The 27,179-nt window shown below is 47.1% G+C and overlaps 1 protein-coding gene across 1 annotated transcript in view; it reads right to left on the reverse strand.

Moving 5' to 3' along the window:
- The window catches only part of TANC1 (tetratricopeptide repeat, ankyrin repeat and coiled-coil containing 1), a 153,065-nt gene that overhangs the window by 41,536 nt on the left and 84,350 nt on the right, over positions 1-27,179 (reverse strand). Inside the window, exons 6-12 of the mRNA XM_080798596.1 lie at positions 17,955-18,218; positions 12,606-12,728; positions 11,551-11,832; positions 10,473-10,630; positions 9,480-9,711; positions 8,001-8,167; positions 5,696-6,303 (exon numbers count right to left, since the gene is read on the reverse strand). Of these exons, the coding sequence (XP_080654722.1) occupies positions 5,696-6,303; positions 8,001-8,167; positions 9,480-9,711; positions 10,473-10,630; positions 11,551-11,832; positions 12,606-12,728; positions 17,955-18,218 (1,834 nt within the window). The remainder of the gene's footprint in view (positions 1-5,695; positions 6,304-8,000; positions 8,168-9,479; positions 9,712-10,472; positions 10,631-11,550; positions 11,833-12,605; positions 12,729-17,954; positions 18,219-27,179) is intronic.

The raw sequence follows: 27,179 nt of genomic DNA on the forward strand, positions 1-27,179 counted from the left end.
GATGAGGAGACCAAGGCAAGAGACCAAGAGATTGCTTTTTACACTATAGGGAAGGCATGACTTACAACCACGCTGACACCGAGTGTCCTGTCTGATGTCTTGTAAGGGACTAGAGCTCTTCCATGAGCACATATCCACCTCCCAGACCTCAAGCGTGGGTTTGCCCTCTCAGATGAGATCCTCCCATGTTCCCACCCCTCCTGCTCTCTGCCGCCTTCCAGGGCTCCTTAGCCATGGGCAGGTCCCAGGCTTCATCCCGGTCCACATTCCCCAGCCACGGGCTAAGCTGTTTTCAGTCTCCCAGTCTGCCGAGCTCAGTGGCCATGCCAACCGTGTCCACCACAAAGACATGAGAGGCTAAGCAGCGCGGCTGCCCCTTATGGGGAGACGACCATCACCCTTCAGTGGTGAGATCAACGGCTTCTAGTCACCTCAGCTTAACACACAGCTTCTTGCCCAAGGAGACAACTCACCATGTAATCACTAGACACCCGCATTCCTCTATATCCCATTTACCTTTTCATCCCTCCCTCCTGGTCTCCGGATCACATGCCCCTCTGAGTCTACCTGCACTCGTAAGTCTGTTCTCCAAAGCTTCTCTATATCAAGCTTTCACTATTATGCCAGATGCAGAAACTGAATTCTTTCATTAATCTGCACAACCCTGTGAACCACCAAGTATCATAATCCCGGTTTGTTTACATGAGGAAACAGAGGCCGTACCGGTTAAGGGACGTGCCCCAAAGACCAAACAGCTGAGAAACAACAGGCTGGGAATCTGAACCACCATCCACCCAGTGCGAGGGCCTATGCTCTTCGTCAGCGCCCGGTGATTTCTCATTCACACGTAACACCATGTCCTAGCTAGCACTGTGCTGGACACAGGATTCCCTGGGGAACGAGGTGAGGCGCTTCCCTGGAGACACTCTCAGTGACCGGAGGAGCCACATGGTAAACATGCTTTGGAGGAACGTGCCATGAAGGGCCTCAGCAGGGACAGAGGAGGCAAGCTGCCTGTCCCCCTGCCCCCGTCCCCTTGCATGTCCAGCGTCTCCTTCTTCACGGATTAGGTTTCCCCACATTATCTCAACACCATTTCCAACAACGTCTCCTGTGTCAAAAACAAAACCCTCCCCCAGCCCGCCCACACAAACAGTCCTCAGCAAGCGTGATCATCAGCGGCTCTGAGAGACACTGCGACACTGTGTGTCCGTTGCCCCCTTCCCATCCCAGGACATCGGCTCTCCCCTCCAGCGCCCCTCACGGCCGGACAGAAGGAATCTCTGAGGAGTGAGGACCCTCCTCTCACACTAGGAAGCCAACGGCTCCCTCTTGGTCTTCGTCTTCCTTCAGCTCTCAGCAGCTCCTGGAGCCCAGCCTCCTTCCCGGAATCCCGCTTCAGGCCCCAGAAGTCAGGAGCTCCCTTTCCAGGTAACGACACTTGCTCCCCAGGCACTTCCACCACTTCTCCCACCAATGATTTATGTCGTCGACTTCCCTGGGCTTCAGACCCCCCTTCACTTCCCCACCAGAACCTGCCCACTGGTGGCACGGGGTGGCGTGGGGGCTTCTGCTCACCCCACAAGCTCGTGAAGCATGAAGCAAAACATGCATGAAGCAAAACCTGCTCCTGCTTCTCTTAGCCTTCCAAAGCCCGGCGCCACTCCTGGTTTCCGAGGCTTGATACCTCGACATCGTCTACAGCACTTCCTCCTCCGCGACTCTGCTCAGAAGGCCACGCCGCGCCCCGCCATCTCACATCAGCAGGGCCTGCCTCTACCCTGCTGTGCCCCCAAGCCAGGGTCACCGAGTCCCCGCTGCCTGTAACACAGGTCCCCAGGCTCCACACCCTCCACACTCCTTCCCACGCAGGCAACCTGCGTCCTGAACCTGCTCAACCGTGGGTTCTCCGCAGACAACTGATTCAAGTCCACTTTCCCTAGCACATGCTTCTGTTAACTCCTCCAGTCCCTGACAAAAACTCTAGCCAAACTAGACTTCTTGTTGCCAGAACACACCCTGCTTATTCTGACCTGACGCCTCGGACAGCTGCTCCTGTCTGCGGTAGCCTCATGCCACCCCCTGACATCCCACACGGTCATTCCTCAAGTCTGTGACATGTAGAAAAGAGGACAGACAGGAGGCTGTTGAAGACTTTAAAACTCCTCATGCAACCCTAATGAACGGATAGATCTGGGAAGGACCTAAGACGCTATGGGCATGCTGATGGAAGCAGACTTACCACCTATTATGGATCCTTGCAAAAAATACTTTAAGACAAAATCTGATCAAGTCTCTAGATTTAAAAACCAATTTCAGGAAATAGAGGTGACAAGCACATTAAATACCATGAGGATGCAATCAGCAAAATTCAGATTATGGGAAACGATACAGAACAAATTACCCCATCATTTTATTTTATTTTGAGAGAGCGTGAGGATGGGGGTGGGGAAGGAGGCAGAGGGGGAAAGAGAATCTTAAGTAAACTCCATGCCCAGTGAGGAGCCCGACACAGGACTCAGGGCTCGATCTCATAATCCTGAGGTCACGACCTGAGCCAAAATCAAGAGTCCGATGCTTAACCAAATGCACCACCCAGGAGCCACTCCATTATTCTCTTAAGAAATATAAGGACAAAGCAAAAAGAGGAGGAGGAGAGAATCTAGAGATTAAAAGAGACACCATAAAACACAATTTCATAGATCTCATCTGGATCATGATTCAAATATACTAGAAAAATATGAAGGAAGTGGAGAAATTTGAGCACAGCTAAATGTGTGAAAATACTGATGAATTAGTATTAATATTTCAGGTGTGGTGATGGTGTTGTGGTGAAGGATGAAAATGTCTTTCTGGACACCTGGGTGACTCAGTCAGGTAAGTGTCTGCCTTTGGCTCAGGTCATGATCCCAGGGTCCTGGATGGAGTTCCACCTCGGGCTCCCCACTCAGTGGGGGGCCTGCTTCTCTCTCCCCTTGCTCCTCTCCCCTGCTCATGGTCTCTATGTGTCAAATAAGTAAATAAAATCTTTAAAAAAAATGTCTTTTGGAGGTCCATAATCCATTACTTAGGAGTAAAATGTCATGGTGTCTACAACTTGTATCAGCAAAAAAACAACAGACATAATGAAATGCGAAGGATGCTTAAGCCTAGGTGATGTGACTGTAGACTCCAAGCAACTTACTCTTTATCTTTTTAATTCTGCTCCTGTAATTCTGACCTAAGGAATAATCAAACCTGGGAGGAAAGTTCTATTACTTTCCTGCAAAGCACCAAGACATTCGCAATAGGTTTCTTTATTTATAAGTAACCCAGAAACAACTGCCAAGCCCCACAATAAGGGTACAGTAAAGCACTTTATCATTCAGCTACTAGGAGATTTACACAGCCCTGAAAAATGATACTTTCCTAACATTTCCCAGCTCCCTGAGCTGTCCATGATGTATCAATTTAAAAAAGCAGTTTGGGAATTTTATAGAAAAATTGCTTTGGAGAATGTTTAAAATGAACAGAAAGAGGCAGAAATAAAAAGTAAAACGTCTGAGGCACCTGTGGGGCTCAGTGGGTTAAGCCTCTGCCTTGGCTCAGGTCATGATCTCAGGGTCCTGGGATCGAGCCCCGCATCGGGCTCTCTGCTCAGCAGGGAGCCTTCTTCCCCCTCTTTCTCTGCCTGCCTCTCTGCCTACTTGTGATCTCTCTCTCTCTGTCAAATAAATATATAAAATCTTTTAAAAAGAGTAAAATGTCATTGTCTCTGGGTGTGGGGTTCTTCTTTGCTGCTTCTCCATAATTGGGGCAAAATTACAACTAATTGAGTAGGAAGAGAAATGCTACCCATCCTTCAAGGTCCAACCCAAATGTCCTCAGGCATGTGAAACATCTTCCAAAAATGGTCTCCCCTAGCTGGAAACTTCTCTTCCCTTTTCCTTACACATGGTCACCTCCCCTCCTGTCATCCCTGCCCCTCCTGTGTGGGAAGTCCCCGAGAGCCAGGCCCTTGTCCCAGAGAATTTGTGTATTTGCCACAGTACCCTGCAGGGGATGAGTCTGCAAAAACTTTTGCTGAAAGGCATCCAGTAGCATCTCTATCTGCAAAATGAAGCTCAAGAACTATAGGGGTCTTGGGTAAATGCTGATGTACACAATCCTAAGAAGGAGCAGTTCCTTACACTTTGCACTGGGTGTCTCTCCTGCCCTGGAGCAGTCCTAGTCCTACCCTGGGTCAGTCCCCACGCCTGCTTATTGGAAAACATCAGCACTTGGGAGCCGCCAGTCACGGTGCGGTGGGCTCCGTCCTCAGCTGTGTACCCTCAGTGCTGCCTACCCCCTCAAACCAGAGCGATGCTTCACAGTGACTCCAGTCCAGTGACTTCTGCCTCTAACTCCAGTAACAAAACTACATGCCCTGCTGAAGTCTTTCAAACTTGTCTCTATGTTTCTACAAACTCAACTATAGCCTATCTTCCTAGACAATGGTCTGGCTTGGCTAACTGTATCAAATATAACATGGCATATATTTCCACCCAGTCATGACAGTCTGGCCTGCAGACTACAAGTTTACTGCCTCAAACCAGACTCAAAAAAACAAATTTTTAGCCCAGGGTTACCTAAGAAAACAAGGCTACCCACAACATGAAACAGCAGCCAGACCCATGGTAAGGTCAATGTTAAGTCAATCCTCGTGGGGAGGAAGGTGGTGTGCGGCTCACTAATGCTTTTTTACCTCTTCCTTTTGGACCCCAGCATCTGGTCAAATGCCCTGTCCAGCTCACAGGTGACAGTCCAGCCGCTTGCTGGCTCTGTTACAGAATCGGGGACAATTCTGACTCAGACGGCAGAAGCTCCCCCAGACAGCAGTGACGCGGGCCGGGGCCCGGCAGAAGCGGCGGGACAAGAACCTACCCTTACTGAAATGAAAGTATCTGCCCCCTCAGATCCCCTAACCTCCCACCCTGACTAGGACAAGACCACCCGAGGGACAGGTGTACCGCCTCCCAGCCCTGGGCAGTGAGGAGAACTGCACCCCGGACCAGCCCTGCTCGAAGCCTCCGTACAACCTTCTACGCCCTGGATGCGGCCGCCCCAGCACCATGTTGTAAACGGGGCCCAGGTTCCAACCTGTTACACCACACAGAAGCATAAATGCAAAATTAGGCAGCCTGATGTGATCTCCGTGCTCCAGCGTGGGCTCGCAGACACACCTGATCCCTGGGACTAGAGGCTGCCTGCCCCAGAGGTGGCGGTGCGGGGGTTGGGGGGTGTCCAAGACAGTCCACAGACTGCAGGTGAAGAGACTGAGCTGCGAGCAGCCTCTGGAGAAACCTGCTGTTCCCCAGAGCACGGAGCACACCTTCCCACACGTGATTCCCACAAAGGGCCCCGAGGTCTAGAAGAGAACGGGAGCAAAGAAAGGTCACCAGGTGTTGCCTAGCTTCTGTCTCACCAAAGGTACTGAGGAACCCCCAAATTCTAGCCATTTGAGGAAGGAAGCTTTTGTACAGAAGCAGGATAGTCCATCGCCCTCCTGAATTATTCATCCTGTGTTGCCTTTCCATTAAAAAAGGTGAACTGTCGGAGGCAAGGAGAGGGGGAAAAAGGTGAAAAAAGGAAAAAGGAAAAAAGGTGTTTCAAATCCCTTGCCCAGTCCGCACATCGGACTCCCCACGAAGCGCTGACAGGAAGCGGCCTGCCGTACCTGGGCTCACACAGGAAGGCTGTGTTCTCGCCATCTGCTCTCCAAACGAGCCACTCCCTGAAGGACGGGTGGCAGAACATGCGGGTCTTGTCTCGCCTCTTAATGAGGAAGCAGGAGAGCGCCTCCATCCTCTGCTGGAAGTCCTCCCACCCCTGCTCCCCTTGTATGTGGCCTGCATTAATAGCCTGGAAGATCTGCTCGTCAGTCATGGGGTGGAGGGACGCCAGGGCTACGTTCAGAATGGGCAGTGCTCTCTCGAAGGCGGACTGGGTCATGAACTTCATGTTGCACTGCAGCAGATAGAGCTCGGACAGAGACACGGGCACCACCTTGTAGCTGGCGCTCTTGATGACCAGGTGTCCCCTCTGGAAGAGGTCCAGGGTGAGTTTGAGGTACAGGTAGGAGCCCAGGCTCCGCAGCACCAGGTGGCTGCTCACTTTGCCGATCAGGGCGGCGTCGGCCTTGCCGTTCAGGGAGATGTTGCTGAGGATGTCCTGGCTGCTGTGGACTCGGTGCTGGACATAGGCGTGCAGGTCACTGTGAATGTCCTTGTTGTCCGGGAAGTCATCTAAGGAAAGCTTGACGAAGGGCAGCGTGCTTACAATTTCCTGCGGGGGAGGGGGAAAGAAAAAAAAAAAAAACACCCCACGGCGTCACTCCACAGAGATTTCTTTTTTATGGTAGCTGCATTTCAAACCAGACTCACTAGTTTCCTTTCAAGGAGGATTTTCATGGATTACAGGGACTCATTGTTTTGTATTAAAACATGTAATAGGATAAGTTGAAGATAAAAAGCTTATGTGAAAGAAATCCTGATGCGAGATCGAATCAGTAATGGCTTTCCCGAAGCCCTCCTCCGAAGACTAGGAGCCGAGCGAAAACGGAGGGCCCCAAGCAGACAGCGAGCTGGCCATACCAGCCAAGGGCCAGGGAGCTCCTGAGGTGACCTGATACCCATAATCCTTACACTGTGCAGAGGTTACACAACAAGCACAGACACAAACCAGCACTGTGTATCTAAGAACACAGCCAGGCACCGAGATAAGAGGCATCCCTCACCATGCATCAGATACTGGGACTGCAGAACCGAGCCAGGAAATCCGAAACGGGCCCGCCCCCGCCAGGCTGTGCCCCAGCCCCAGCCTGCCCTGACAAAGCTGCCTACTTCAGACTTCAGTAGAGCCTACCATCTTTTTTTTTTTTTTTTAAACTGCTGTCCTTTCAAAGTAAACTTTGAAATGGAAGTATAACTTACAAACCGTAATGGCATGGTGTCGTTAATTTTCACAAAGTCAAACATACCTGTGTAACCAGCAGCTAGAAACAGAACATCGCCAGCTCCCGGAAGCCCCACGTCCCCTCCCACCCCAACCCCACCCCAAAGATCAGCACTATCCTGCCACCTCACAGCAGAGACAGTTTTGGTTTTTTAAACCAAACTTCCCACTATCATCTCTGAAGAATTAACTCCACGTCCTCACTGAGTGTAGTAATTGCAGCAGGCAGGCTGAGTTGAAGCACTCCTATTTTACAAAGATGCTAACGGACCTGTTAGAACTTACACAGCTAGTACAGAAAATATGGGACTCTGTTCCTGTGCTCTACCGATTGCCAAAATCTGCTTCCTGTGTGATAAATGACTGTAAAGGGTATGAATCAAATGGCCAGAAAAACAAACATCAAGCTTGGCTGAGGCCTAATGCCACTTCTAATGAGGAAAGAAAGAACCCACATGCTATTTTTAAATAGACATCATCATAAAAGGCAAAAATCAAAATCTAAGAGTAATGTCTTTACTAAAAAAGGACAGAGGTAGAGAGAAGGAGTCAAAGGTTGTTAAGATGTAATTTAGGGTTCACATGAGGGGAAAGATGGGGAAGAGAATTAAAAAAAAAAAAACACCACTCTTTATCTGGCTGCATGAGGTAGCTCATGCTTAAGTTGTATGAAAAAATGGACCTTCTTTAGGTCTTAAAACTCTTTCCTTTCTCTCTTCAAAAAACAAAAACAAAGTCCCACTGCTACCTCACACAAATTAACTACCAGCAGGGCTGACACTTGCATTTTGGAAGTGGAGGGACAGTGCCATGCTGAGAGGAGACTTTCCTGACACCCTGATTCATGTGCCTCAGATAGTAAAAAGGTTCTGGTTTTACCCATTTGGGGCTCTGTGGACTAAATATTTCAAAGTCCTAATACAGTTTTCAATTCAGCAGCTACATGCTTTATAAGAGTTAATGTTGTTAATCACACCATAAAATTTGGGTATGGGGTCTTGGAAAGAGATCTGAGACTTCTTTCTTACCTGAAAATTCGCTCTTACAGTCACAATCAACTTCAGCCAGGCAGGAAATTTAGAAATAATTTTGGTAATAAAAGAAGAAAGCGTATCTCCATAGTCAGGCTTATGAAACTCAGCCTCGTTTAAGCCATCTATCAAAATAATGTATTCTTCTTCAGGAATTTTCTGCTCTAAAGGATAAAATAATTTTTTTAATTAAGAAATTATACCTTTCTATAAAATGACATCACCCCGTGTATTTTAATGCACATTTTAAAGTGTGAAGAAAAAAAGGCTTACATATCACAGAAGAACTAGCTTTCCCAGAAGCCTACTTCTATTAAATTTATAGTGAAAACCAGAGCACACAGCCAAGAGAAAAACAAATCTTATAAACAGTGTTCAGAAACACATTGCATTACACCCATTGGCAGAATCTCACCCGCATATATGATACGGTTAGCTTTTCATAAACTCCTGTCACTGAGGTGAGCTATGGCAAAGATAACTAGCACACATGGAGATTAACTCTGGAGAAGACTCCAGGTCCTCCCCACAGAACCCTCTCAGTGGATGTCAGGGAATAAAAACAGACCCTCATAGGCAAAGCATCTGACCCAAGGCACACAGGCAGCCCATAGTGAGAACCTCTCTTTTACAGACTTCTAAAACAGGGCTCTTTCCCACAAGTCTCCATCTAGTTTCCCATTTATTAGCACCAACTTTCTGCCCAGGAAAATGAGGAGAAGTGATGACAGATCTGTTTCAATCCCCCTTTCTCTCGCAGAAGTGTTAACGCAGGCAGGTAAACTAACCCACAGGTGAGGGACAAGGAGGAAAAAGGATAAGAAATACAGAAACCCAGAAGAGCACTGACATCTCCTACCTTGCTGGATATTTCAAGGATGAAAGAAAGAATGAATGAACAAACAAACAAATGGAGAGAGAAAGAGAGGGGAAGAAAAGAAGGAAGGAAGGAAGAAAAAAGAAAGAGGGGGAGGGAGGGAGGGAGGAAGGAAAGAAGGAATCAAATGAACACTTCTAGAAGAGCCTTTAGGTTCAACTCAACTGAGCAGAGGCACTGAAAAAACATACGCTGGCAAGTCGCTCAGTCGACCAACTTATTCCCCTGCTAGGTAGGAAGGAATATGAAATATGCAGGCAAGAGTTTCCAGGGCATAAGTCCTCTAAATAACCTATGGTTACAAATTAGCTACTTTGGAAATGAATATTCAACTGTGGAGGTAATTCTTTATTAGAGAGGTTCCTTTACAACACCACCATTCAAGAAGCATGGAAGGGCTTTGGGGAGGTGATTCTGGAGAAGAGAAGGAGCTGTACACAGATGCACCCACATCCTCCCCAGGCATCCACCCTCACTCCCAACCAAGACCTTTGGGGGACAACCCTGGGGGCTCCGGCCTCCTAACGAGAGAGGTGACAGAGAGAGAGAGAGAGAGAGAGAGAGAGAGAGAGAGAGAGAGTATGGCCGCTCCAAGGTACCATTTCTTAGGCTGGTGAGTGGTTCCAGCACCCCCCTCCTGAAGGCGGCCACAGGGTCCTGTACGCAGGACCTGAGGCTCAGCACGCTCTGGAGCTGGGGCTCCTTTATCAGGAGGTCCCTGTAGGCGGCCAGCTGCTGGGACCGGCAGAGCAGGGCTGCGATGCTGTGCACGAACTCGGGCACCAGGCACGTGTATGTGTTGTCGGCTTGGCAGTAGTGGTAGGCCACGACCTAGGCAAGAAGCACAGCCATCAGTGTCCTCTTCCCCTCATCACATACTTCCTCCCAAACCCCAACAGATGCAGTGTTCCCATCCACCACGGTCTCGAAACACATCGCCTCTATTCACCAGCACGGAGTCATGGAGAATGGTTCAGCCATTCTTTCATTTACACGCTTTGCCAAGTTCTGGACAGACTTTTAATTGCAACCACAAATCCATCTTGATTAGCACTAAGATCGGTACACCTTACTCCGTACGGAAAACAAAGGAATAAAACTCATTCATAAAACCTGAAGCCTACCCTGGCTTAAATCAATGCCGAATAATCCCAATGTATTCAACAGTGGGAAGTGCCCTAGTCAGTGTGTTTTTGCTTTGACAAACAGCAGCATCTCCTTGGGAAGCTCATCTGCGTCTCCCCCAGACCAGGTAATGTTGGTGGCTAGGGGAGCCCTGCCGAAAGTCACAACTGCTGCTTTTCCCAGACCGGAGGGCCGGGCACCCTGGCTCAAACCCTTGGCCCCCTCCCCACACCTGACACGGTGGAGAAATTCAACAGCAACAGAGTTTGAAGGACCCAAATCAGAAACCACCAACTGTCTGCCTGCTTTTACCTGGGATATTCTATCACTATTTTATCAAGAGCTACATTTTTGCATTATTATACGCAATCACATCTGTTTTAAGATCCCTCCTTAAATTCCTTTCTCAGAAGCCAAACTAACAAATCTCTCTCTCTCCGGAAGGCTCTCCCAGAACAGGAGATTACCTTCGAAGCAAGGTATTTCACGGCATCCTCTCTCGGTCTCTGGTTCTCAGGGGCATCAGGCGCAGACCCAGGGGGTGTTCTAGCTATGTTGGTAGCACCTGAAGAAGAACTCGGTGAAAGCAGTGGGGTGACAGGAAGATCCTGGGAGGAATCCGAAGCTGCAGAGAAAGAGACCGATTTCATTATTACAGCATCAGAACAGGGCCATGGTGAGACACTGAACATATTTCTTGATTAAAGGCAGAGAGTATTTTAACAGGTAATGAGTAAACACGGTCCCAAATACAAAGGTCCAAAGGAGGTCACAAATGTCCCTTTCAGTCTTGCCTCCCATCCACCCAGATGTCTTCCTAGGAGAACTACTGTTTCTAGTTTCTTTCATTAAATTCTTTTTGCTTTTAAAAAAATCATACTCAGGGCACCTGGGTGGCTCAGTGGGTTAAGCCTCTGCCTTTGGCTAGGGTCCTGGGATCGAGCCCAGTGTCAGGCTCTCTGCTCAACAGGGAGCCTGCTTTCCCCTGTCTCTCTGCCTACTTGTGATCTCTGTCAAATAAATAAGTGAAATCTTAAAAAAAAAAAAAATACACTTTCACAGCTCACTCGTTCCTGTGTACCATGTTAGAGACACCTTCTTTTAATAGGCTTATTTTACAGAAAATAAGACAGGACTAGTCAGGTATTTAACTACTATATCCCATATTTAGTTTTTAAGCCTTTGGTAAATCCAGCATAGAGGGCACAGGCTGTAGAGAACAGGGAACAAGAGAATTGTGCACAGACTCCTCCTGGCTGCTTCCGCAGCCTGGTTTTAGGACCCAAACTCCCCAGGACACCCAATCAGGCCTCACTACCCACATAAAGAGGGAGACAGTCCCTACAGCCGGGAGAAGACCAGGGAAGGCTGGCCTTACCCCGGGGGAGGGAGGGGGTGTTCAAACGGTTCTCCCACATGTGCCGGCAGATCTGAACCGGCAGCTGCAAGGACATGAGGAGAATGGAGAAGGGATGCCCATCCAAGCCACGCCCTCCCTCTGCCTTACACCCCATCATCTACTAACCGCATTAAACACGCACATACTTTTAGGCGGTGAACCGGGGCTGCTGGAAGCAATCTGCCTCATGCGGCTTCCGTGGCAGCTAAGTGCCACCAGCTTAGAAATGATGGCTGTCTTCCCAAAGCCCACGTTTCCAACAACCACGGCGCCTCTATTTTCTGTCAGTTCTGTGTTCCTCAAGTTTTCTTCTATCTGGTGAAAGAGCCAATCCCTTCCCACAAACACAGAGTCTGTTGTTATGCTTGGTACTTCAAACAACAGGGGTTTCAACAAAATGTCCTGTGGCTTGTAGGGAGCAAATCGTGCTTGGGGGGGAAAAAGAGATAATTATTTTAGAAGAATGTCATCATTTTACACACTTAAAAACTCACGTTAGCATTGCTTGTATTTTATACTTAGTACTATATAGCCTTTAGTTGTATGCCACCAGTGATCTGTAAGTGTTTTCAATCTGGTTCTATTAATACTCCTGTCATATCTCATTTATAATCCCCTGTGGGTTTTACAAAGGGTCCTATTAAAATGACCGGATAGTTCTGTCCTCATGACTCAGGACAGACGTGCAGAGGATTAGAGAAAGCGATGCAGGCGGCCAAACCAGGTCTCATCTAAGACAGGTCTCCTCCACTACCGTAGGAGGCAAAGGGAAAGGCGTCTGCCTGGAGACAGGGCCCCAGCTCTCATCGGGCCGTGATGATGAGAGGCCCCTTTGGTGAGGCTGCGGACCACCCGACCGTGAATCACAGGAGGTGGCCAATGGCTCACGGACCTGAAACAAAGCTGATTTTCTGTTGGTGGCAAGTGAGTGTTATCCAGTGCGTGTTAAATAACCCCTCACTTCAAAATAACATATTGCAGAGTTATTTTTCAACTGCAGAAACGAGTTGGTCACAGATTTTTAAGGAAGAAGCCCCAAACCGTTACAGAGGGCCTCCCAGCACACCTAACAGACCCACTTTCAGCACGCACACATCACGTTTCTAAATGAGCTGACTTAAACGCTGGTCATCACAGATCCTCAGTGTTGGGTGAACGCATTCACGATATCCACTGTCCCCGCAGAAACAAAGGTAAGTACCTTTAACTTCCTGTGCCCTACCTCCGGCTGTATTGTGCCATGGCAATCTAATGGACGTTCGAAGAGGGGCATTTCTCTGCCCGTCTAAATAACTCAGATCTTCCAACTTGGTGGAGCTTGTTGCTGAAATAGTAAACTCAAGTTTAGTTTTTTCAAAGTTGATTTTAATATCATACCCAAACTACTATCAATCATAAATCACTTAGCACTAAGCAACTGTGTTCAGGCTTTCAACAAAAATGACTTTAAGGTAATTTCGGTTTTGTTTGCCCATGCCAGCTTATTTTTTCTGGCAGTGAGGTTAACCGAAAAACGGTAAACATCAAGTGTTCCTCATTCTTAACGTTGTGTTGTTAAGGTTGCCGGAATTCTCCATCATTCCTGGGAAAAGACAGACTTCACCAAAAATGTTTATGAAGGAACCTGACCCGCAAGCGTCACTCAGTGAGGCTGCAGTACTATAGCAAACACACAGCTCGGTGCTAGAGATTTCTCCGTCTTCTCGGCAGCTCTGGAGAACCTTCCGGGGTTGCTGGAATTCCAACCTTGTTAATTAAATGAGCAGAGTCTGCAGTTCAATCCTACAGAGCTCAAACACTAAACGTCAGCTCCCGGCTGGAAAGGAGCCATGCGGATTTCATCAGAAATAAACATATTCCCAAACTTTAGATTTTTATGTGTAAATTATATACTATACTACAGGTATGTATTTTTTTAAATTCTAAAAAGAAGTAATATTTACCACTGATCAAATCAGTAAGACTCAGAGCACAAAGGTACCCATTAAAATGCATTCAAATCCGCTTGAGCATACATACCAGTTGGATTATAAAAGCAATCAATACAAAATAGTATTGCTAATTCTTAGCAAATCTTAACAATAAATACACGATACATGTTTTTGCCCAAAAAGAAAAAAACTAATAATAATAAGAAAACCTCCTCTTATTTGTATATACAACCCAGGCCACAATGAGAGAATTCTCAATAGAATTAACCTAACTTGCTTGTGGGTTAAGTGGCCCAACATTAGGTACCGCTGACCCAAGACATACAGTTCTCCTCTGGGACATAAGCATAGGCATCATTTGAGGGTAAATAAGTGGGGAACAGGAGTTGACTTCCAAGGGCGAAGGCTTCTAGGGACTGGTGCAATCATTGGCGGGACCAAGTTTTGAGGAAGAGAAGTCAAGTTGGGCCATCTGTCTGCTGAAAACCTTTTGGCTCAGAGCATCCAGCCACTGGCCAGCACCACCTGCTCAGTCTGGGTCCTCTTCCTGTATTTCCTCCTCCTGTATTTCCTCCTCCAGTATTTCCCCTCCTGGCTTTCATCCTTTTCCTCCTCACTGTTAACAACCTCCATGCCCCACCTTGACTCCTTCATTCAACAAGACCTGCGTGGCTCCAAACTTTGGCTCTGTGGTGGCATGTCCCCCCTTGCCACATTCCCCAGACGGCAATCCACCACACTCCTGGTCCCAGGAGAGACATCTGATGCCTTGACTTCACAACAGCGTACACTTAATGTTCCAGTATCCTTCTGGTGAATAGCTACAGTTTATTTACACTTATGTCAATACCCCCACACAAATCTCTCCCATGAGAAAGATTCAGCTAATTCCTTAGGCAGGACTTCTAAATGGACCCAATTTCTGGGAATCCAAAGGCAGCCTCTAGCTTCTCTCTGGGTCCTTTACAACTAGGTGTGTGAAACTCCCCGGTGGGCCACCAGGACCCTCACCCTGGCTCCTGACACTCATACCGCCTGGAACATATATTTCTGGGCTGCTGCCTGAGACCTGGGACTCTGACCCAGGCCTCTGCAAATGCCCCTCTCCTCAACACATCTTACCGTGAACGTGCCTGCATGCCGGCGGATGAGGGAGAAGGAGCAGCCACCGCTATAACCTATAAGCCAAGTGCAGTTCGGAGCCGGCACAGCCACGACTATCTGACCTGCCGATTCAGCCCTGGGCAACTCAAGGACACCTGGAGCCTCCCAAAGGTTTCCCGTTTTCCTTCTTCTCCTGACCCCTCAGAACACAACATTCAGTTCATAATTTCATGACAACCGGAAGGATTAAGAACACGAGACTCCATAAAGGCATTGCAAAGAGAGGATCGCAATGGAGCCCTAGCTGGACCCAGATGCAGGAGATGGTGAGGCTGCAAACAGCCCTGTTTTGGGATTTCCAGTCACTGCATCTCTGGCTCCCAAATATGCAACAAAGTGGCCTCACCCACTCTGCAGCCTTCCTGATTCTCTGTTTCAAGCATGATTAAGATGCAGTGAAATGGAGTAGCTCGGAGGGGGTGCTGCCAGCCAGGAGCTGCCGGCTGCCTCTGCTTCCTAAGCTGTTGTCAAAACCACTGAGAGAGACAAGTCGGGACAGTGGAGCTCCAGCTGCCTGCTGGGCCCCTGGTGCGCTCCCCTGGCAGAGCAGGCTACCAGGACCACAGCCTGCCTTCCCACACATGCGCACAGTAGGTTCTCAGACACAGAGACTCACTTCCGGTATTTAATAATAAATGTTTTCAAAGTCTCAGCTGGACTCAGGGTCAAGAAAAAAAAAAGCAATAATTTTATGCTGCAATAAGCCTGCTGCTTGTAAACCTACAGTTAATTTACACACTCACTGCACACATACACACACACACGCACACTGCATCTAACATCTGAGTGACAAAGACATTTCCGTATGCTAAGGAGGGGAGTTTTTTAGGGGGTGGGTAGAGTGGAGGGAGAAGCAGAAGGAAACTTCCCTAAACCGAGCAAAAAGAAACACCTGTTGAAACACCATGTCCTAACATATTAAAGGTAAGTGCCATGAAGTCTAGGCAATTATCAGTTAGAATTTCATGCAAATTGGCTGGTAATTCTGTGTGTTGGTTTCTTGGAAAACTAAATACTGTGTCTATGCTGCACTTAGAAAGCATTTCAAAAGAAAAAAGAAGTTAGTCAAAAACAACAGAACCTAATCACCCAACTTCTAGATTATCTAAGATATCATTTTAAAGCCTTCTCTTCTGTTTTCTAACAAAGGAATGAGGTGTCCATGCCGCACATTTGATGTGGTATAAAGTAATAATCTGAATGCAGCATTTGAAACCAATTCTACTCCAACAAATACCTTTACAAAGAAAGTCTCTCTACAGTGAATCTCCAAACCCAGCCAACTTATTTTTATAGTCTCTGACGTAAGAATTTTACTGTAGTAGACACCACAGTGAAGAGACAACCACAGTTCTTGGTAACAGGCTCACGGACAGCAAAGCCTGGCAACCTCAGGAACCTGTTTCCATACTCTCACCCCCCAGGGGAGGCCAGAACCCCTGGGGCAGCTGTGAAAAGAGGCTTGGCATCCCCATTCCTTCACCTGCCAGTCCTTACTCTGCTCTCATTAGCCAAATTTAATCGTATGATGTTCCCCAAATGCCAATTTATTTGTGTTTATGTGGATCTTCACATGCAAATACTTCCAAGGGATTGCAATAATGGTCTTGGACATATTATTTTAATCCTCCTAACACTGAGGGTTGCCTACTGCCCCCTCTGTAGCAGCTGGCCTTCTAATCACTAGAAAAAGTGCTGCACACAGTCTACACAACCTGAATCTTTTACTCTTTTCAATGATACGTGGAAAAATCTTGCCATGACTTCTGAACTGAGGTTTGGCTTGAGGGGTAAGGAAGGCGGGCAGTGAAGGCTCTCCCAGACTCCTAGCTTGTTAACAGATACCATGAGGTAAGGAACTTGTTTCCAAAATAAGCTTTTAGCTGATAAAACTTGCAACACAGAAGAAGTGAGCCAACCCATTAAGCCAGGCAGCCACAGCTCAAACCTGGAGGTAAAACCCTCCCATTCCACAGGAGGTCTAGCTCGAGTGCACACATAGACAATAATGAATGAGCACAGCAGAAATCTAAAAGCCCTGCTCTATAATCACTGCATTGTCCTGGAAAGGCTCAGCTCCTAACCATTGTCGCAGCACATGGCAGGCCACGTGAAAGAACATCAGGCAGAAACATCACCCCAAATGGGAGGCTTTCAACACTAGCAATGTGTTTACTAATTTTAAAACAGCGTGGCTAAATTGAATACAAGTTTGCTATTTTGTTGAAGTCAATAAAACTATCAAGTTCTGGGATCGTACATACGAACCGTTCATCCTAACGAGGTAGTCGCGGTATAAAATGCCTTGGGTGTGTCATATTGTACAGTGGGGAGTGGGGGAGTGGTGGGAGGGCATAAAAGCTTTTGGAAGAGCCATCACTCAATACGAATAACGCTCCCCAGAACTTCTCTCTGGCAGGCATGCCAAACCCCTCTTCTGGAACAAGGCCATTTACATCCTTTGAAAGTGAATTAGAGGTGTCTCTCCAGACTTTTCCATTAGGGCCATTTATGTATCAGCTGCTTCAGAGTTCCACTGGGAAAAAAAAAAAAAATGCCCCACAACAACCAGGCTGGCCTGCCATCTCCCCAAGGAGCAGTATAAAAAAAAAATTCTTTGATGTAGGGAGAAAGAACCTGGGTCTTTGTGTTAGTAGAGGAGAATTTTTAAGTGCTAGGTTGGAGAAAAAGAAGGACTGAAACAGGGTCATCTTCTAAACTCAACCCAGGAGCACAGAGTTCAGAAACTCGGGACCATAAAAGCAGTCAGCACAGCTCAGAACCAGGCTTCTTTTCTTCGTCCACCCCACTGCTCTCCCCACTTGGTGACCACTCACTATCAACCAGGAACAGTCGCCCCTTTTTGGGTCCTCGTCTCACTCCAGCTGCCCCATCTGCTGAGGGGCACCTGCCTTGCCTGCCTGCATGCCCTCGATCGAGAAGCCTCACTTGCTCCGCTTAGGTTTTAAGCTGTGAGCTCCCTTGTAACTGAATGACACAGAGAGCAGACCTCCCATCTCTGGGATGCGCCTCAATTATAAAAAAAGTAAGTTTGAAAGTTGGATCAGAAATTCCTGGAGCTGATATTAACAAACTAATTCTAAATAAGGATTCGTGTTTACCAAGCTGTAATAGAAAGTTATGAATTTACTCAGGCTTAAAATATCGAAAACAAGGACAAAGTTTTTGGCACTTTCTTCCTTCGTACACAAAAGAACAGAAGATTCTAAATATTAGTTTTACAGAATTCCAGAGTGGAAGGATCACTTAAAGACCATGAAGGACAGTCTTATCACTGTTACAGATGGGTAAACTGAGGCCCTAGACGAGGTAAGTGCCCAATCCACGATCACAAAGCTGGCTTGTGTCCGGATGCGATCCCCAAGTAGAGACAGTGAACATGGGGCACCTCGGACCCAGTGAGAAAACCCTCCTGGAGAGAGGCATGGCCTTACCTGCAACTGAGTTGGGCCGTGGCATTACTAGCGAGTTGGAGCTCTGAGAATAAGGGACCGGACCATCTCCAACTGAGGCTTCAGTGTCAGGCAGCACGCTCTCCGCTGACCCAGGGGGCTCCTCTTCTGCCACTGGGGAGCAATTATCTGCCCTGCGATCATGAAGGACTCCTTTCTGTACCCCTAACCTTAGGCTTCCGTCCTTATTCCATTCCAAACTGGAGCCACTCCGGTCATCATTTTCGGATGAACTTGTAATGGTGGCTGAAATGAGAGACCAAAATACTTTGAAGGAGGCCAGGCCGAGCTGGGGCTGTTGAGAGTTAACATGAGCACACTGCCCTCCCCGAGATCAATGGAAACTTTTCTGGTCCATGCAGATTTTTATCAAAGTATGTTTCAAACAGTGTATTTTGGTAAATTAGAGGAATGTTGCTTATCAAGGAAAATAAACTAAGGCATTCTACAGGGGAGGGGGAAAAAGCTCGTAAGATAATGAAAAAGCTGTCTAAAAGTATCTGAGAGTTAACAGTAAATCCATGTAATTTAGAGATGATGTATCATCTTTTTAACAAAGATAAACTGCTCACAAAATTCATATCTCATTAAATTCCTCTGAACCTATAAATATCTTTTCCCAAATTAGGGGACAAGGCGATAACAATGGTTAATGCAGAAAAGATGGAGGAGAAAATCTATAAAAACAAAAATCTAAAAACAAAAATTATAAAGTCAAGCAGAGAATTTGATCCTTAGATTTAAACTTTATAACAGCTGTTCACAATCAACCGGAGAGAGTGACTTTATTCCTTTAGCAGCACAGAGTGGAAGACCTCCCAGCACACACAAAACAAGCATGGCAAGGGATGCTGGACTGCAGAATTATAACTTAGCCTCTAAGAAAGGAAACCAGCATGGAAAACCTTCTTGGCATAAGAGGAATGTGAAGCAAGAAAACAGCAATACCCACCCTGTGTGGCTTCTACAGACAGCCACTTCCAACTTAAACACCTGAGCCCCTTGCAAGCCCAGGTTACCATGGACCCAACACTGGCTTGTGTCCTTGAGAACAAGGGCCGTGTCCTCTGATCCCTTGGTGTTCCCTGCTGGGATCCCCACAGCCCAGACCCTTAACAGAGACAGCCAATGGGATGCGGCCAGAGTGTATGGAAAACTTGGCCACCTGGATTAAGCAACTTCATCAACGTGACCTGATGACACACTAGCAGCAGGCTGGTGAGTCAGCTCCAACAACCTGTTCTCCAGAATCAAAGGGTCTGAGTTTTGTTTTGTTTATTTTTACGATGCTCTTTAAAGGGTTAGCAGTAAAGACAAAACCATTTCCTCGCTGTGACTGCAGGACTTCTGTCACAGTTCCTCCTGCGGCTCCCGTCTGGACTCCTTATCCACTGCTTGTCTCCCTCTTCAAAAATCCTTCCTGCGTGCTAAAGCCTCAAACTATCTCCCTCCAGCCGACAGCTCCCTTTTCCGAGTAGCACAGCACCTGGCACATACTAAGCGCTCAATAAACGTTTGCTCAGTCAACGAATAAGCAAATGAACACACTTCTCTTCCAACCGTGGTCAGAGACACTACACTTAATTAATCTCATTGTTACGTATTCAGGACTCGATATTCTGTCTCCAGCCAAAATCTGAGTGGATCTGGGATGGGCCCATCACCGGTGTCCGCCATTACTCCCAGCATTTCCAAGTGTCCTATCAACAGTATTAAAACTAACTTCTCTATCTCTCTGGAATCAGAGTCTTGTGTGTTTTTTTTCAGTGGACCATTTCTATGTGCATAAGTATAGCAAGAATGACTCTTTCCACCCTGAACATGCTGGCGGTGGTGGTGACAGCAGCCACTGACGTCTACTTAAGGTTACTATACGTCAGGGACGGTGCTAATGCTTCACAGTAATAGTCTAATTTATTAATGAGATCATTGCTTATTAATAATGATTGAGGGTAACCTCCTTAATAAGTTGTGACTGTGACTGTGATAAGCCTTTCTTTATAAGTCCGGTGTTGGGGACTCAGAATGCTTTTCCCACAGACATAATTAGTTAGGTTCCCAGGCTACGCCAACATCTAAGTTACAGGAGAAGTGTCAGAGTGAGGATGATTTGGTTGGTTTTCTTTTGTGGCGGTTTTATCTGGGGGCACATACTGTTAAGGGAAAAAACACACAGAAAATCAAAGTGATGTTTCTCCGCATTCACTTTCCCTCAGTGCCATGACTGCAGGGTCCCAGCCCCAAGAATCGGAACCCTGCGTCAGACCTCAGGCAGTGGGAACATGAACTGGGACTTCCCTACTGCCTGCTACAGTCGCAGCAGCAGAAGCAGCGTTCTGGAACGGGCACAGCTTGGTCAGGAGTCCCAGACCGCAGGGACGAGCTGAAGGTCCTGCTCCCACCATACACATGCCCAGGTACTGAGGAGGACAGTTGGGTGGCAGGGGTGGGGGGTCACCCAGCTACGGAAACAGGAGGGAAGGCAAGTCCAAGACAGGGTTGCTGTTTCAAAAGGAGGAGAAGTTTATAATGGGTTTCTAAATAGGAGACTCTCGCAGATGCCCTCGTGATGTTCAACAAAGACACACATTGCACTGTGCAGGTAGGCGAGCAGCTCCGAAGTCGCAGGCCTTCCTGCTAAGATCGCCCCACTTCACGATGTTCTGCCCTGCCATCCAGTGCCAGAGGCAGCCCACACGGCTGGGAGCCCACAGCGTACTTTCCTCTGAGTTCAGGCACCATTAAGCCCTGATGCAGACTCAAGGCAGCAAATGAAGACCTGACACGTTTCTCGCATGACCCAAGAAACACACTGAATAGGGCAGCTCCACAGTCGCCAAGAAAGGGAAGCTGGTTCCTAAAACAAAGGACAGGCTACTCAAAAATACCAATTTTTCTTCCAGGCTACCAAATTCCAACTCCTCATCAGGTTAACCAATCACCTCCAAGTTAACACACACGTGCACAACTATGGCAACGTCTTCAAAATGATGGCTTCAGAAAAACAAAACAAACCTCAAAAACCGACGTGACATTTGACATTTTCTGGAGACTCCAGTCATTTTCAAGTTCCCTGACAACTGAAACATTCTAACATTTTATTCCATAAATCAGTACAGATGGCAGCTTTTGTCAATGAAGACTGGCCACCACCATTCAGATGGCAGTTCAACCACTCTCCCAACACACAGCATTCGGTTAAATGAGTGATTTATCAGATCTCAAGTTTTATCGAGCTATGAGGTTAGGCTTTGCTTCCCACAGCTTAGTATTACTTTAAGTCTGGTCCTGCTCAATGATTTACATGTGTTACTTCCGATGCTCTGTATCATTTGAAGACTCCTTTTAAGGAGGGACAGCGCACTCTCTTCCTCTGTTGTAAATGGCACATTTAACCAGACTTACAGGTGCACAGGGCTACACAGCTTCCAAAGCACGTCCAACACACAGCAGGACACACACATGATCACCACAGTCCTAGAGAAGAGGCAGACAGGCTGAGAACCATCAACCCACTTTAGAGATACAGAAAAGACTTGGGAGAAACTCATCTCTCTCCCCTTCTATCTTGCTTCCGTGTCTCTCTCTCTCTCTCTCTCTCTCTCACACACACACACACACTTACTGGTAGGTCTAACACAAACCCTTTTGCCTGCCCATGCACTATATTAAAACTCCCTTTGCCCTGCATAGCTCTCAACAAGCCAAAGTTCTCTAAGTGTCTGTGACCAAAAAGTATGTTGCAGTTCATGAAGGCTGCCTTGTTAAGAACAGCAGTCCCCAGGCAGGGGCTGGTAGAGAGAAGCCAGTCATGGGTGCACTGTAGCCCAGACGAAGTTTCCGGTTGACTAGGAGGTGGGAGATACAGACAGGCCTGCTCAGTGATTACATGTTTTGCTATATAAAGTACTGCAATAAAACTGTACTCCTTCTCCTTCCCTGCTCTCCTGCACCCCCTTCTTTGCCCACTGAAGGTTCTTTCACATGCTGAATGTATACTTAAAATAGAATTTTTTAAAAATCAGTGTAAGTTCAGGGTCCAATAAGTAGTTTGGCAGGATCTAAACCAAGTTATGGGTTTAAAGGAATACTAAGAAGAAAATTAAAATGAGTACAGCGTTAGTCCAGAATTGTTTAGGAACGAAGGGTTTTGGCATCAAATGGATACATGTAAGTAGAGCAGAATTCACCTGCCTTTGAGGTGGAGAAAAGTTATGAGGTAAAAAGTGCCTGGGTTCAAACTTTAGGTTTGGGTTCAAACTTTGGCTTCTCCCCCTCTGAGGATCCATGAAGGGTAAGTCTCTCCAAACTGAATACTGGGAATGTGTACCTTTTTTTCTTCACCTTATAAACATCAACTTATGTATTTGAGTTTCTTTTTTTTAAGATTTTATCTATTTATTTGAGAGAGAGTGAGCGAGAGAAAGAGCACAAGCTGAGGGTGGGGAAAGATTGGCAGAGGGAGAAACAGACTCCACAGAGCAGGGAGCCCGATATAGGGCTCCATCCCAGGACCCTGGGGTCATGACATGAGCAGAGGGCAGATGCTTAACTGACTGAGCCACCCAGGCGCCCAAGTTTCTCTTTACACTGGCTACTAGGAATTGTCAAACTTCCTACCCACTGATAAGCAAGATGAAAAAGTCTAATAAAACTCATTCCCAGCTTCATCTTTTCTTCTCTTTTCTTTTTTTTTTTAAAGATTTTTATTTATTTGACAGAGAGAGACACAGCAAGAGAGGAACACAGGCAGGGGCAGTGGGAGAGGAGCAGGCTCCCCACTGAGCAGGGAGCCCAATGCAGGACTCCATCCCAGGACCCTGGGATCATGACCTGAGCTGAAGGCAGAGGCTTAATGACTGAGACACCCAGGGCACCCCCTCACGCTTCACCTTTTCTCTTGTATTTTTTTATGGGAGTATAAACAAATGTTACCTTAGTTTCAGGTACACAACATAGTGATTCAGCAAGTCTATACACTATGCCCCACTCACAGCAAGCGTTGCCGGCCTCCGTCTCCGTACGACGCCACTACAAGCCCACGGACTTGTATTCCCACTGCTGTGCCTTTCATCTCCGTGACTTACTCATTCCTGAACTGGAAACCTGTGCCTCCCTCTCCCCATCCCCCTCACCTCCCGCCCTCATTCACTTGCTCTTTTGCTCTTACTTCCTTTCCCCAAGTCAGACCTTTGTGGGGGGAGAAAATCTTATTTTACTAAATGTCTATTTGCAAGCATTTCAAATCCACTGGGGAAGGGGTAGGGAGGGGGAGGGAGTACGTATAAAGTGGCCTTAGGAAATAATAGCAGTGGCTACCATAAATATATTCGTGCTTCCTACTAGAGGCTCTGATCTCAGCTCGCTGAATGCTCGGACCAGCCCCCAAGGCCAGAAGCTCTGTGAGGCCTGAAGCCATGTCGCAGGGCTCTGCACAGTTCTGAGCACACCATACTATCAGAAAACTTGGAGCAGGCACCCCAATACATGCATTTACAAGATATGTACCTGCAGTACCCTAACGTACAGTATACACACACACCCAGAATTTTGCAGAGACTTTTCTTAAAAACCCAGAAACTGCCATTTTCTTCGGGCTCTCCCCAGACGGTCTTGCATTCTCCACGTTCAAAGCCAGGGCTCTATGAAGAGAGTCCTTTGTCCTTCCCTGGGTTGCGGAGAAAATCAGACACAAGGGGAGGTATGTAAAGTGCCTCCTATCTCAAGAGTACCCAAGAATGTTTTTCTCCCATACAATGAAAATAAAGTAGCACTGAAAAAACAAACATTTTTTAACTTCTATATCCAGTTTAATGGTTGACACAGCTATAGAAGTTAAAACACTGGACCAATGAATTAAAGATCAAACAAGAAAAGGACGTAATGGTTGCTGGGAGAAATGCGAGAAGGGAATGAGAAAAGAAAATCCAACTACTGTGGATACTGCCTTTGACCTGACAGAAGGAAGATCACTAACAACTTTGGAAGGAGAAACCAGAGTCTAAAGCAGACGGGGTAAAGAACCAAGAGAAAAGTCAGGGCAGCATCGTGCCCGACCCCCTGGCCTTCCTGGCCTGCCAGGATTTGCCTCTTCCCTTGCTCGCCCCAACATCTTACATGTGGTTCCAGCTGCTGTGATGTATTTTGGATTTCCCCAAGGGATGAAGGGAGGGATGGCAGAGATGAAACCAGCCTGCCTGAAACCTTCAGACAGAAAGGCCAGTCCGGGCTTCTCCCTCCGTGGCCCCTGCACGCTAATGAACCACACAGGGAAGAGGGGCGGCAGACCTGGAGGGACAGCTTTTACCTCTCCCAGCCCCGCCGGGAGAGGACTCCAGGGGAGGTGGCCCGAGTTACCTCTGGCTCCAAGGGACTTTCTGGCTTCTCCTTCCACAGCTTCTGGGGGACCACAGTTGGCCTGTGTCGAGCACCGCAGAGCCTGGCTCTCCTTCTGGCCTTGCCCAGGGGCGCCGGGCTTGGGCTCGCAGCAGACAGATCTCAGTAGCACATCTCCGCCTCAGTGCTCCTGGCATTGCGCAAGCCCCGCTCTGCTAGGACATGCAGTGAGGCCAGAGACCCAAGCCGTGGCGCACAGCAGCATCTGTCGGTGCCTTGGTCTGTGGAAACCCCTTGAGGGTCAGCAGGGACAGGGAACTGGAGGGGCGGCCACACTGCCCACACACGGCCTGACATAGCAGGTAAGAGCCTCCAGAGAAAAGCCTGTGGATCTGTACGATGTGAAGTTTCCTAGCAATAACACCCAACGCCGTGTTTCCGTAAAGCCTCGTCTGACCTGTACACTGAAGGCATAGACATTGGAGTTTCAGACACTGTCCAATGACTCCACAGAGTTCTGGACTCTTCCAGAAAAGAGCACAAGGCACTATCAGTGGTTGGTATTATTATGCACCTACAGCATACATCTTCCATCAAGAGGTGTCAATCACTGCCATGTTTTAAACCCTTTTCAATTAACTGACAACTTGCCCAGGTCTCCAAGGGCAGATGCCCACTCTTTGGTTCCTCAGGTGGACACCTTTTGAAACAGATATTGTACTTGAGCTTTACTGTACCAGTACTGAATAGACTTGCTCCTGGTACACAGCAGGTGCCAATAAATGCTTGCTACACCACCAGAACAGCTGCCTGAAGAATCCAACCCAGTGTGAATGAATACAAGTACAGTAGGCATTCTGCTGCCTCGAATCATCGCTACAGATTTCTTTCCCACATTAAGTATATCACCGAATTATATATGTAAAGGCAAATTGTCCTCCTTCACCCGAGATGATTAAAAAAAAAGAAAAGCTTCTATAATTAAGGATGATTTTTTAAATTGCAAGCAATGTAGCAAAATGAATATTAACACAGATCTGAAACACGCTAAATAGTTATTACCAAATCAATTTCAAAGCATTTCAATTTAGTAGCAAGCAGGGGAATACAGGTGGCAACAAAGCAGGATTAGCATAAAATCAAAAGGGCAGGATTCACAACAAGTTAAAAATGAAAATAAAATATACTTAATTCCTCTTTGTAGACAAGCCTCTCTCCACATCTGATCATCTCCCTTGGGACACAAAGTCCAGGAAACAGAAGGAACAAAAGGTCTCTAGCTACCTCCAGAATCACTTTCATTTTACAAGCCCAGGAGGGAGTCTGGTCGAGTCACAAGATAAAAGTCAGCACACGATAAACTTTGTTTTAATATCCTAAGACTGGCCAGAAAAACAAACAGTATCAAACTCTAGTAAGCACCAGCAGGACACAATCAAGTATCCAGTACTTCCTGCAAGACACTTTTGCAGGAGAAATATTTCGGGGAAGGTATTCCCCTGCCTAAGTTGACACCTGCCTTCCAGCTTCAAAGGGAGAAAGAGCAAATGCAAACCACACCCACCTCCCCACCAGAGAAAGGCGGCAGGAGGAGCTTTGGTTCTTTACCCTTTTCATATTCTGAGCACTTAATCTCCTGAGAGCTCTCTGGCCTGGTGGAATGTGGTGGCTCAGGTGCTGGGAAGCGGGGCAGGTGAGCGATACACCTGCTCTGCGTGGGAGACAGCCCAGCGGGGGAAGATGTGGACACCGTCCATTCGGAATACGCCTCCTCCTCCCAGGGCTGTCCTAACACCAACTCTCAAAGAGAAACAGATCTGGGATTCTACAAAAGTAATTTGGAGATTATAAATGTCGGCAGGTAGAAGCAAACAGTAGAGAAGGGCCTGGAAGGAACAGATAACTAACTTTTAATGGCCTCTTACTCAGCCAGATTACTACCTGTAAGTCCTTCCCCTGGGCACACCTATTATTAATACATAGAAATGATTTTTTTTTTTAAGTCTTGATAGGAAGGCTAGGTTTTGTTTCTCCTCATCCAGTATCCGTTCCCTTTCTGCCTAAATAGAGCAATAATCCATTTTTTTTAAAAAACACAGATACACACACAATATTGATCATGATATGGACACAAACAAAAACTAAACAGTACCTTTAAATCAAAAAGTGCTTGTTAAAACCCATTTCTTTCAATGATGCTTTTGAAAAAACTCAGATTGGGGGGCACCTGGGTGGCTCAGTTGGTTAAGCAGCTGACTCTTGGTTTTGGCTCAGGTCATAATATTGGGGTCCTGGGATCAAGCCCCACATCAGGCCCCGTGCCCAGCGGGGCAGCTACTTGAGGATTCTCGCTCTCCCTGGCCCTCTGTTCCTCCCACCACTCACATACTCTCCGTCTCTAAATAAATAAATAAATCTTTAAAATAAATAAATACTCAGATTGGCTTTCATACACATTCTAGTGAGTACACCTACTTAATTTTTTTTTCTAAGCTGATATTAATACAGTTTACAATTTCCATTTGTTAACAGTTGGAAGCAAGTTTATTCAAAGGAGTGTCACTAAGAAAAATTGTATTCTCAGGCATGGAGGAAACACCTGTAGAAACAGAAACCACTTTTTTTTTTGTAGGCAGAGAGGGAAGCAGGCGGGGTGGGGGGGCGGAGCAAGCTCCCAGCCGAGCAGAGAGCCTGATATGGGGCTTGATCCCAGGACCTTGAGATCAGGACCTGAGCGAAGGCAGAGGCTTAACCCACTGAGCCACCCAGGTATCCCTAAGAAGCCACTTCTTTAAAAAGTTTTCCTTTTAGAGCAAGTTATTAAAAAGCTACTTTATGCTGATTGGGTTCAAAAGTTCTTTACACTGCAAA

The sequence above is a fragment of the Martes martes genome (genome assembly GCF_963455335.1).
Source record: "Martes martes genome assembly, chromosome: 3".
Classification (NCBI taxonomy): domain Eukaryota; kingdom Metazoa; phylum Chordata; class Mammalia; order Carnivora; family Mustelidae; genus Martes; species Martes martes.